The sequence below is a fragment of the Aythya fuligula genome, chromosome 1 (genome assembly GCF_009819795.1).
Source record: "Aythya fuligula isolate bAytFul2 chromosome 1, bAytFul2.pri, whole genome shotgun sequence".
Lineage (NCBI taxonomy): Eukaryota > Metazoa > Chordata > Aves > Anseriformes > Anatidae > Aythya > Aythya fuligula.
The window spans coordinates 23,800,795-23,813,222 of record NC_045559.1 but is presented as its reverse complement, the minus strand read 5'-3'; the positions used below and the strand labels follow the sequence as shown (position 1 = coordinate 23,813,222).

Sequence of the window (12,428 nt, the reverse complement as noted above, 5' to 3'; positions counted from 1 at the left end):
AACTGCTTAATTTTTTACAAAAACTCTTTAATATGGCTAGATATTTATTTTTTTTCAAAGAAAAAAGAGAAATCCTTAAACTTTGTACACAATTTTCAGATTGCTATTTTTTCAAGAATCCAAAAAAGAGTAATTATAGTCCATTTGGTGGCCCATACACTTGACAGCAAACAGTTGCCACACGTACACATGCTAATGATCAACACAGGGAGGATGCTATCCAAAAGGTCCTCTCCGAGCTTTAAAAACTCACTCAGCTGTGACAGCAGCAGACTATTGCAAAGCCAACTATTAAAAGGAAATACGGTATGTCAGCAAATCTCATAAGCAGGGCCTATTGAAGTCACACATTAAATAATAATAAAAACCCACAACAAAGAGCATTTGATATTCAAATGGAAATACTATTCCTCTTCTACCTGTCATTCTGCCCCCATTAATCCCCACCTCAGCACTAGAAATTATAAGCAGAGCAACCTCTTGCAAATCAGTTCAGGTCTATCTGCTGGATTAGATTCAGTGGATGGCTCAGGGTGTCACAATATTTTCCAAGGGCACTTTATTTGCTGTCTGAAGACATTCTTGAAAATCATTTACCAGTCATTAATTATGCATCCTATTTCTTATAATCAGTTCTTTTAATTAGTATCCCAGGCAGCTTTGGTGAGGATCCCACACTTGTAGTAATTAGGGGCAGCTTATTGCCCCTAATTAACTTCAGGCATAGCAGGACTGTATTACTTTGTTACTTTAGCTGGCTTTATGTTTGCATTTCATGTTCTGTCCTGCTTTGCTGGCTCAGAAAGGTGACTGTGGTGCTACTTATCTCTTTTAGGTTCCAGCTATCTCTTGACTGTGTATGGGCTGTTGTATTTTAAATCTCTCTGACTCTCCGGTCACCTCTGGCAAGCAATGTGATGCAAGGAGAGTGCATCCATAGAGCAAAGCAGTTGATGCTGACGACCTGACATCCACCCTAAATCCTCTTCAGGCTGCTTTGCCTCAGACCGCCACCAGTCTGGTTGCAAGGACTCCCATAATCTAACTTCTGGTTTAGTTTTGCCCACAAACAGCAGCATCCGTGTGCTCCAAGCCCCGTCTCTGCAAGTGGGGACAAGGAGGGTGACTTTAAAGCTTACTCCTGATCTGAGCTAAGACGTTGATGCAGACACCAATGCTGTCACAAATAAAGTTCCTCCAGAGATGCTCTTGCTTTTTAGAAGACTCACTTACCTCATCAGGTCGTTCTTTCCCAGCTAGTGGGCAGCAGCCATGGCCACTGCCCATCAGCCCAGCACCATCCAGCACAGGTTAGCAAAATACAGCAGATGGGCTTAGACAGATTTTTTTCAGACTATCAGAAGAATTCTGCCAGCCTCCTTCAGTCTCCTTCCCTTGTGTGCTGCTCTGCATAATTAAGCGCACTTTTACCAAATACAGCTTATAATACGGTAAGAGGGTCATGCGTGGAGGCTTTTGCCAGCTTAATGACTTTGTCACATCTCCGTGACCTTTAGAGACTCGTTCCAGACTGAGTTCTCACTAGCAACTGTAGTTATTAACATGTATTTAATACATGTATTTAATACATTAACATGCATTTAATACATGTTAATAACTACGCAATTGATGTATGTAGTGGTTCTCACAGAAACCACCCCTATGACCCCCTGCTACCAAAACCTTGCCACATAAACCCACTACAATGTATTATTAACATGTTAATTTGTTACAGTTTAAACATCCAGAACACATTAAGCAGCTCATGGTCTAGTGAACATCTGAAAGTTTTGTTGCCACTTTAAATAAATAATACTTCTAATTCTTACAACTTGCTGTCTGTACATGAGGAGCATCATTTATTAAAGTAACAGAAAGACTGTCAGAACCCAGTTGTTTCAAGGCAACTTTGAGGAAGACCAAGCAAAGACCACAGATAGTGCCCAAGCCCTACTCCAGTTTATTGTTCTCCTTCCTTGAGATTTAGGAAGTAAAGAGGTCTTAGAATAAAAGTACTACTCTTAAAACTCCCCCTACCTTACACAGTTAAACAGCATTCTTATTTTATTTTCAGCAACACATAAGCAAAATAAATCTACATATCCACATCTTGCCAGATCTCAGTTCCCAGATTACCTTAACAAGATGCTTTTTTTTTTTTTTATTAAATATGTTTGCAGGTGGTAAAACATAAGTTTTATATACACAAAACATAGGCAGTCATTTTCAAGCATGTATTATTAAGGAAGAAGACATGGAAGCATTAAGGAATGGTACCTAAAAACTTGGATGGCAGAGAAAGACAACTTTACAAGTTGGCCTTAAAAATGTCAAGTGATGTGTTTAAAGCTATTGAATTTGGGAGACAAATCATACTAAGAAAGAAAACAGAAACATATAAAGTAGATTATTTTCTGATGCGTGTTGTACTATTTACATTAAACTGCTTATAATTATTTCATCAAGCATGTACCAGCACACTTAGAACCCCCATTTGTAAAGATATGTGTGGGTACCAGAATGCCATTACATTTGGTATTAAGTCACCATGAGCTGAATCCAAGTGTCCGTTCAGGCAGATATCCCTACTCAGCTCAGCAGAGGCAAGCTGAAGATTCCAAGATCCAGACGAACATTCCTAATGGGATTTGAAATTTCAGTCTCTGAATAATATCGCTATTTGTTGCTCTTCAGTCCCTGCTGGTAAGGGATTGAAAAATCCTCTTCCTTTGGTGACAGTGCAGGAAAGACGGGAGGTCTGAGGGGAACAGAGTGCTACAGTAATTTATATCACTCCTATATCAAAACAACCACTTCTTTATTTCTTTCCCTTGCTTATGATCCATCCATAAGGGGATCAGAATAAACTGGTCAATATTAATATTTTAGCACTAATGTATATTTGATGTATTAAGCAGTTGGAATGATGAAACATTCGGAGAAAACTTTTGTAGGAGAAACAGCCGCCCATACCCTGCTACAAGGTCTCAGAATACATAATTCAGAAATCAGTGAAGGAACATAAGAGCAATAAGCACAAACCAGAGTAGCTCCTGAGTAAAAGCTAGCAAGATAAATATTTGGCACACACTGCCTGGAGGTCTATTTTTTATTTTCACAGAAAGCTCATGAAACCACCATAAGAAAATCCCAAGCTGATAAAATGACTAAAACCTTCTGCAGAAAAAAATAAAAATAAAAATCTGGGACCATGAAAACACTGTTTTCCCAAACACACGTCCTACCATAGCGATTTCCACGGAGTCCGGTTTCTGAGCACCAAGTCTCTTACCCACTCTTTCCCCTTGTTATTCTTTGTAACACCAACATGGACATTGAGTCTCTTCAGTTTCTTCCAGCTTAATCTGTATCTCTTTTTGCTAGCCCCGTACCTCTGATGCAAACTCTTATCCCCGGGATACTCTTCCTTCAGTTCTGCTTCATAGTGAAAAGCAGAACTGATGACCAGTGGATTTCCCTGCTACAAATTTGTTCCTTTGTCACTGTTCTTGCTCAACAGTTCCTCTGCTCCAAAGTGAATTCGGTTCCATGTCTCAATACCTCTAACACAGTCCATTACCTATTCCCACTTCTCCCCTACTCTTTGTAGAAGTGCATCATCTCTTTGGAGATCTCATTTACACCCTGTCCAAGATCTGTCTTTTCTTCCACATCACTGTCTGTGCCCCAAACAATTCCACTCAGTACTGCTCCAGGGATGTTTCTGCTACAGCACCACTCTGAGCTTCCCTCTGCTACTTGCACTGAACAGAAGCTTGGCCTCTACTTCCCAAACCCCACTGCCAAGACAGCTGCACGTAAATGAATAACCAAAGTGTGCAAGATAAATGGAAACAGCGCTGGAAAAAGATTCTTGTTCCATCACCTTCTCTTTTTCTAATTTTTGTTCATCGGATCATGGGGTTTACAGAGTGCTCCATGTAGGACCGACCATCCATTCTTCACGAGGCTGTTAATTACTGCTTTTCCTCTTCCTGACAAGAAAAACACTCAAGAACATTCTTAAACTTATTCATACAAGTAATCACGCTTGAAGAGAGGCACACACTTTATCTCCTCACTGCAAAATAAATAAGAACCAGAAACATTTTTTTTTGAGGAATTATCATCAGCTTGTTGAGAATTTTAAAGAAAAAAAAAAATCAAAAGCCGTCCGTGTTTATGGCTGTGAACATAACCTTCAAAACACAAACCTAAGCTGATGCAGCCTGGTACCTACAGACAAACACTCTGCCTCTCCTGCTGCTCAGAGTTTCCCCCACACAGCAACAAACTGAAAACTGACTTTTCACAGCTGCTATGCCGAAACCTGTGGGAATCAGCTGCAGCTCACAAGTGCTGGGCTGCTTTCAATTCGGTGCCAGCACTTCCAGGCAGAAGCAGGCTTTGGAGATGCTTGCTAGGCAGAGCGAAAAGGAGTTCGGCAGATGCTGTTCCTCCCCTCCTGAAAGACAACAGCTAAAACACAAAGAGAAGTTTGAGCACCAGACCTGAGCATGCCACAGCCAGCAGCAGGCAGCAAGAGGAGCAAGAAATACAGGGGGCATCTTTGCAACAACCGTGTCAAAAAAAATGTATGAAAAGAGATTTATAGACTAAAAAGTTTTTAAAAATTTAGAGGTTGGCACACAGTTCAGGTGGAGTAATATGCTAACTGGTGCTCAGGTCCAACTAAATACAGGACCAGAGTCAAGGCACAAAGGCTAGCACTCCAACAGAAACCCCTCAATCAGAAGGGAGAGCCAAGCACCTTCCCAGAAAGACACAAATCACCCTGTTTTTCCCCACAGCCACCTCTTGTTGATAAATGGGAAGTGAGTTTTTTCCCTGAGCTATTAGCTTTCCAGTTCCTGTGAGCACAGGAATAAAAGCGAAGCAGCAGGAGACAGGGATGTGCTAAGCTAGCAAAGTAGTAGACATCTATACAGAAAAAAAGAAACAAGAAGGGTTACAGGAAAGTAAAAAACATATACAGAGATACATTTTTAAAAAAAAAAAAAAAAAAAGCTTGTATTCAAAAGGCAACTGCAGGATGACATTCACGAATATTAATAAGAAATGGTGCAAAGCCAGAAGGAAAAAACAGCCTAACTACTAACTGGCAAGTAGTGCCCCAGAACATGAACTAGTCATGAATAGTGTGAATGAAGGAAGCATGGGGGCGGGGGGGGGGAAAGGGGCAAATAATTTGCTTTTATAAGAAATGCTTCATTCAGAAAATAGTCAACTAGCAACCAACTAGTATTTTCTGCTCTAGCAATATTTTACAGTTAAAGACACGTACATGATAATTAGTATTTTGGCATACTAACCAGATATAGGCAAAGGAATATGGTTTGGAGGGGGAGAATATTTTTACCAGTTTTATTGCTCTACAGCACCAATGAATATGTTTCTCAGATGATATCAGAGAGAATTATTAGGACAAAAAGAGTGGATCTGGTGTTTCTGCTTCTGTGTCACCAATTACCAACAGCTCAGACACACAAAACATATAACTGGAGAATAAAAACTGCCTTGAAGGGGTGAGAAATGCCAGGCAGCCCAACCAGCCAATTCCCTGGTACTATTCCTGCAGAGATGGCGACAGTCAACTGAGTCCTCAAACTCATCCTGTCAGCTCCCCTGTAGAAAAACTAATAAGTAGTCTTTCTCCAGCACTTGAAATGGGGTATTTGCCAACAGAGTTAACATACTTGTCAAACCACATGGGTGACAGAAAGAACTCAACAGCCTCATTCAGAAAAAAAAAAAAAAAAAAAAAGTTGTCCCCTCAAATGATCAAAAAAGTCAAATATCAAAGGCAAATATGGGCTAAAATAGGCAGAGAAAACAAAACAAGCAAGCGAAGGAAGAGACTGATTAATTTTTCAGCATAGTAGAATGAAGTTTGCAGACTGTCCCTGCATACCCACTTCATTACACGGCTATTTACCAAAGACTAGTTCTCCCAGCACACTGCCCAGCTTTCAGCCAAGCCACTAATCAGTGCTGAGCTGGCTGGGCAGCAGCACAGTGTAAGATTAAATCAAAACTCAGAAGGGTTGTCATTTCTGAACTGGTGCTGGTAACCAGAAAGCTCTGCTTCATTCGACGCCCTTCAGTGTTTCTTCAGCCACATTTGACTCAGTTGCCCATGGTGAGCAACCTTCCTCCTGCAGACGTGAATTTCTTCTTTCCCAAAGAGTGAGTTCTCACTGGGGTGAAAAGATCTCATTGCCAGTAGTCTTGCCTTAATAAGTATGGAGCTGTACAAGCCAGCATCTTAATGGGCTTTGACAGGGCCTAACAAAATATACTAACTTGATTGAAAACAAAGTACCCATGGCTTAACGAATCACGACAAGGTGTTTGTGAAGGGAGCAGGAAGGTAAATAAACTTGATTTAAAATGACTTTCTGAATTCCTTCTCAAAATAAAAAAAAATAAAAAAATAAAAAATAAAAATAAAAAATAAGATTTGTAAACGAAATATTGAAGAGAGGAATAGAAGATGTCTTCCTAGAAAGTTCTTCAGAATTTTGACCAAATAGCCAAGTTTTCTTGTTAAGCTCTTCCTCTGAAACACATCTGGAATTTCCAACAAGAATGGCTTTGGATGTATTCTCCTTCATACTAGAAGTTAAAAAAAGCATCTCATGAAGGAGGCTCTGAAACCACGAGATGAGTTTCCCTCCCAAAACGTGCTCAGCCAATCAATAAGTGACACAAGACCAGCTCAAAAACAGGGATAAGTGAGGCTTGGGGCAGGAGAAATAAAGACATTGAGAACAGAACTGTGATACAATGAATAAAGTCTGACCCTGCAACCAACATATTCTTGATAAAGTCATTCATGAACCTCTTCTTTAGAGGCAAAGCCCAAGAAACAGGAAAGAACAAATTCATGAAGCTTAGACAAAAGTAAATGATTGAATATTACCACTCCTACTTTTGACTATTAACTATAACTTGATGTTTTTCATATGCTCACAGGGAAGCAGGTAGATGGAGGAAATGGAAGGACAACAGGTCAGTGTGTATTCATGAAGTAAATCTCTTTTAGTTACGATTTCTAAACAGACGGCTCAATTACTTCTCCTACTTATCACCTATGAAAGCAAGACTTGAATTATCAGCTTTGATGTACTAAGCCTTTAATGCATTAGGAAATCTCCTTTAGCGTAGGCGCATTACTCCCCTCCCAGTCTTGGATTTCTGCCGTGTGACTGCTTTACTGGAGTAAATTTTAAGATGTTGAGGAAGAAAAACACTGGATGAATACCTTTTTGTTGGTGATGGTACTTAACTGTAGCATTTCGTTGCCCCTTCCTTCCTCAGGAGCTTTGATTCATCTCCCAGATACAGAACTTGCCTTTATCCTACACTCCTTAAATAAAAATGAGTATGCACGTAAAGGTATACAACTGACTATACAACTACAGTTACCGGGGCTGTTATCTAGTCCCTGTTTCAGTGTTATGTTCACGTACACCATTTTGTCTTGATGGAAGACAGCTGCACAGAGATTGCAATTCACTCTATCACCTAAATCCCATGAACTTTCTGAGGACAAAGTCAGCCTGTGGACTGCTTTAAGATTCGGTTTGGCTGGCGTGCAAATGGAGAAGGAAAAAGAATGATGTTAGTTAACTATGGCTTCTTTTTTGCTGGACTAAGAAGGAACAGAAGCAGAGAGGTAAAAAAGGAAAGATGCTAACATCTATTCCAGAAGATTCACTAGAAAAAGTGGAAACTACAAAAACGTGATAAAGACTCTTTCAAACCAAAATAAGCAAGTCTTATTTGCTAATGACATGACATGTAATGCATTGATGCAGTAATATTTCTCTAAAAACTTGGAAAATGCATGGTCAAATGTCCATAAATACCTACCGAAGATATGTTATTAGGAGTAGGATTAACACTTTACAGAATTAACTCCAACTCTGTCAGGATCTGTTATACCACCCTGAAAAAATCATGCCATGCTTATTCTACTTCCTTCACCCCAAATCCACCAGTAGCCAAAGACAGGAGGAAATAGTAGGTCACCCACTAACTCTGAACATTTCTGTCACATATCTTACAGATTACAGAAGGAATGCAGCCAGACATAGAAGTTCAGCACAGTTTAGGCTAAATTGCATTGAATTTGACATTCAAAACAAGCTGGCAGAGTTGATGGATGTTGGTAAATTGTCACAGTTCTTCTCTTAAAGTTTGGTCTTTTTTTTTTTTTTTTAATTAACCTTATATATGACAATAGAGCTGAGCTAATTTTACTTAGTGGGAAGAAAGAAGAATGAGAAAAGGCAACAGAGGAGCAAAACTGTCTGCATTTAAAATTCTTTACTTTAATTAGTATAACTCAGTCCATTGAGTATGATGGTTTTGAGATACTGTATGGTAGATTGCAATCTGATACTGAAGAAAGCACATAAGAATCCAGCCGTATTGTAAACCATTTCCTTACTGATATTACAATGCAGCTGAGGGTGGTTGATATGTGAATCCCATCTCACTCCCTTACTGGATAATACGTACCACATTAAAACAGAAGTAAACTGCATTCTGCAATATTTGCTCAGCAATACGCCAAATGAACTGGCAGAAAGCACAGATCACTTCTGCTCTCGAGCAGGGTGGATACTATTCTTAGGTGATCGGAAAAACTGCTGGTGCACAAGCACGAAGAGTGCACCACCAGAGCCAGGCTGGGCTGGGAGCTGGAGCCACGGAGCACTGCAGGTTCTGGCCCTGGATCACTTACCTGCTGGTGCCAAGCAGGACAGGCGGCAGTGAACGGCTCTTGTTGAATAACACTGGTCGGGGACCTCACAATGGAGGGCCAGCCACTAACAGACTGCAGTCGTGAAAGGAAAGAGTGAGAGATGAAGGAATGGTGCACACCAGGGAGAAAATTCCTTCAGGAAATATGGCAGTGCTTTACCTGAGCACGGGTCCAGCTAGGGGACACCCAAAAGTGTGCACATGGGACCCCCGTGCAGCACAGACTGCAAACATTACAGCACAAAGCAGCTTCTCCACCTGGCTCTCAGCTCCCCTCAGCCTGTCTGAACTCTGAGAACTGGTTCTGCTACACCATTCTCAGCACTTCACCAGACATTACACCAAATCATCAAGTAAGAGAAAGGATGTTTATGTATATTTCATTACTTCTAGAGAGAACTGCAACTCCTAGAGAGAATTTTTTGTGCGTTACGCCTTATTTAAGAGCATTAGTTTGTGACCAGCAAGAGACAAATCACTCTGGTCCTGCAGCTAAATTCCTACACACAACAAAAATCTCTTTCCACATACAGTAGTTAAGCCAAAAGGCAGAATTCACTTAAAAACAGTAATTAACAAGAGTACCGTTTAATTTTAACTATCAAGTCAATTCTGTCAGTCTGTTCCCTGCTCAGATGCTATATCCACAAGTGCTACATTTCTGTATTGGCTGCACATCAGCAGTCTCCTTTCATAGATCTTATTAATAAAAATAATACTGTCATTATTTTTAAAATGTTGTTCCTATATTTAGGGACTGAGATCAGTGAGAACTTCTAAACACTCAGTATCTTCTGCTGTTGATGGCCACAAGTTGCAACTTTGAGGCTGATACGGAAAAAATTCACCTCCCGGAGGGCGATGGAGCAGGTCACAGAGGTGGGCTGTGGGAACTCATCTCTGGAGGTTTTTGAGACTCAGGTGGACAAAGCCACAGCTGGCCTGAACTTCTGCTGTCACCACAGGTTTGAGCAGGGCAGACTGGATGATCGGCAGATGTCCCTTAAGATATCTTCACTGTGATGACTCTTTCAGAGTGGAGGAACCCTCACTCGGCTGGGCAAAACCCTAATTCTATGGGATTTTCTTTGGATTCCTGCTTACAAAAAGTCTTTACATGGGTCTCACTGTTTAAGCACCTAAAAACTTAACAAAACCAAAATGTTCTTCTGGCAGTAATCATATTATTATCACCATGTTCACTTGTCAAAGAATTCACTAAGCAGAAATAGCCTAGAGCAGGCATAACTCTGGCACCCCAAACCATTTTGTATTGGTTCTTACAAAGCTTTAGAGACATGCAAGTAGCAGGATCATAAAAAGCTACACTGAACTGAATTCCTTCTGTGCCATATCAACACTCCGCTGGAAAGTGCTGTGGGCATTTTGTTGTTGTTTTACGGAACTGAACAGAAAGTAAAACAGCTCCAAGTAGCTCAGACCAAACACTTCAAGAACTGAGCATTTACAGGAGTTGTCTGGAAGCATGGTGCTCTGCTGCAAAACTTTAGGTATTCTACCTGAGCAGTCGCTCAGAAGTCACGGAGCAGAAACAAACGAGCACCTCCGCAGGCAGCCCGGCCGCCTGCCGCCTCCCTGCTGACCCTCACGTCCCTGATGCTCGAGGGGACGAAGTGATTTTGGTGAGGCTGCCCCGAGGATGAAGGCAGCCTCCTCCACCTCTCCACTCCGCAGCGGGGCTCGGGGGCACCTCGGGGCGCTCCGGCTGCTCCGGGACCCCTCTGCCTGCCCCGGGACCCCTCCGACAGCCTCGCAGCCCCCCGCTGCGCCCCCAGCGCCCGCTTTTGGGGCAGCTCCGGGAACTCCCGGGAGGGTCCCCAGGGGGATGCAGTGCTCGCCGCCCCCCTCCTCCAGCCCCTCGCCTCCGGGGGGCCGAAGGGGAGATGCCGGGGGTCTCGCCCGTGCGTCTGGGCGGGCAGGGGGGCTGCCCGTCGGAGGGGGCTCACCTTCTGCTGCCGGCGGGCCATGTCGGTGGGCTGCTTGGCGTTGAAGGGGTGCGCGATGCAGCGGGCGATGAAGACGTAGAGCTGCAGCCGGAGCCGCTTCTCCCGCTCCTCCCGCTGCAGCCGCTCCTGCTCCTCCCGGCCCTCGCTCAGCACCGAGGGGCTGGGGCTGGGACCGGGGGTCGCCGCCCGCGCCGCGCCCCCCTCCCTGCCCCGCACCTCCCGCGGCGGCGGCAGCGAGCCCCCGGCCGGCGCCCCCGGCCCGTCCCGCCGCCGCTCCTCTTCCTGCAGCTCATCGGACTCCTCCTCGCTGGACGAAGGGTCCAGCATCGCGGCCGAGGGGCTGAACGGCCGGCGCCTTCCCGGACACGTCGAGTTTCCACCCCGACGGCTTCCTCCCGGGAGCCGAGCGAGGGGCGGGCCGGGGGAGGCGGGGTTTGGGAAGGGGGTCGAGCCTGGGTTGCCTTGGGAATTGCTCCGAGCCGCTCCCGGCGGAGGCGGGGACGGGGCTGGGCTCCAGAGACCGCCCGCCCGCACCTGCCGGGCTCGGCCCGGCTCCCCTCGGCCTCCCTCCCTCACCCCGCACCCCGGGGCCGCCCCAAAACGTCCCGGGGGTGCCTGCAGCCCCCCGCCCCACCACGGCTCGCCGGCATCCTCTGACAGGTAGTGCGGGCAGGACGGCAAGCATCGCAGATGCCTCCAGTAATAAATAAATAAATAAATAAATAAATAGATAGATAAACAGAAAACACTGAAACCATTTATTTATTATTTATTTATTTTTTCTGAGACGAGGAGTGAGCCGAAGCGTCGCTCTCTCGCCGAGGATGCCCCCGCTGCCAGCAGGCAGCTCGCATCCCTCAGAGATCCGTGTTTTGGACGGATCCAGAGGGGTTCGTCTTCGCAGTTCGGGCTGCGAGAAGCGGATGGCAGCCTGCTAGCGTCGCTTTCTCAACTAACACAAAAAAAGGTTTCAGTGCGTGAAAGTGAAATGTGAGGAGTCTGGTTGCGGTGCTCTGGGCAGCGGCCCTGGGGAGGGAAGGCACGTTAGTTTCGGGAGGATCAAGGAGCCCTCCTCTGGTCCCTGTAAAGCCACACACACACGGCAGTGCTGGTACCGGTACCGGGACATGAGCACCACAGCCCAGGACAGGGGGATAAAGGCCAGCGGGACGACTGGCTCCCAGAAAGGTAGTGCCTGTATGCTGCCTGAAAATGATGGCAAATGATGCTCTGCCCACGCAGCTCTCAGCCTCTCCTGACTGGCAGTGGCAAGTTTTAAAAGCCCTGGATGGAAAGTTGGCAAACCCAGAAGGTGTGCTCAGTGCTCAGTGCTTGAGGATAGCCTTTGTCCCCTGTTCAGCTGGGACAGGCTGCAGGTGGTGAAAGGCGCTAGGCCATTACCAACATTTTGAAGCACCCAATCCTGCAGATTTAGGACAGGATCTTTAAAGCAGACAGTTATCTCCTGAGTGAATTGGCTTTCAGGTGAAATTGCTCCTGCTGTGGGCAGCTATTAGCTAGATGGCAGTATTAAGTATTACGAGTCTGGGTTCTGCTTCTGTATCCACCAGAGGAATGCGGTGTAGCACAGGAGAGCCGTACTGACACAGACTTCTTTGGATGTTTGGATGCTAAGCGTAGCAGTCATATAAAAATAGCTCAGGTTTC

General features: G+C 44.5%; 1 protein-coding gene across 2 annotated transcripts in view; it reads right to left on the bottom strand.

The window, feature by feature from the left end:
• CADPS2 (calcium dependent secretion activator 2) overlaps positions 1–11,087 on the bottom strand; it is a 315,329-nt gene extending 304,242 nt beyond the window's left edge. For both annotated transcript variants that reach the window (XM_032193226.1, XM_032193218.1), the window contains exon 1: positions 10,761–11,087. In XM_032193226.1, coding sequence (XP_032049117.1) covers positions 10,761–11,087 — 327 coding nt within the window. The remainder of the gene's footprint in view (positions 1–10,760) is intronic.
• Between the last annotated feature and the right edge of the window lie 1,341 nt (positions 11,088–12,428).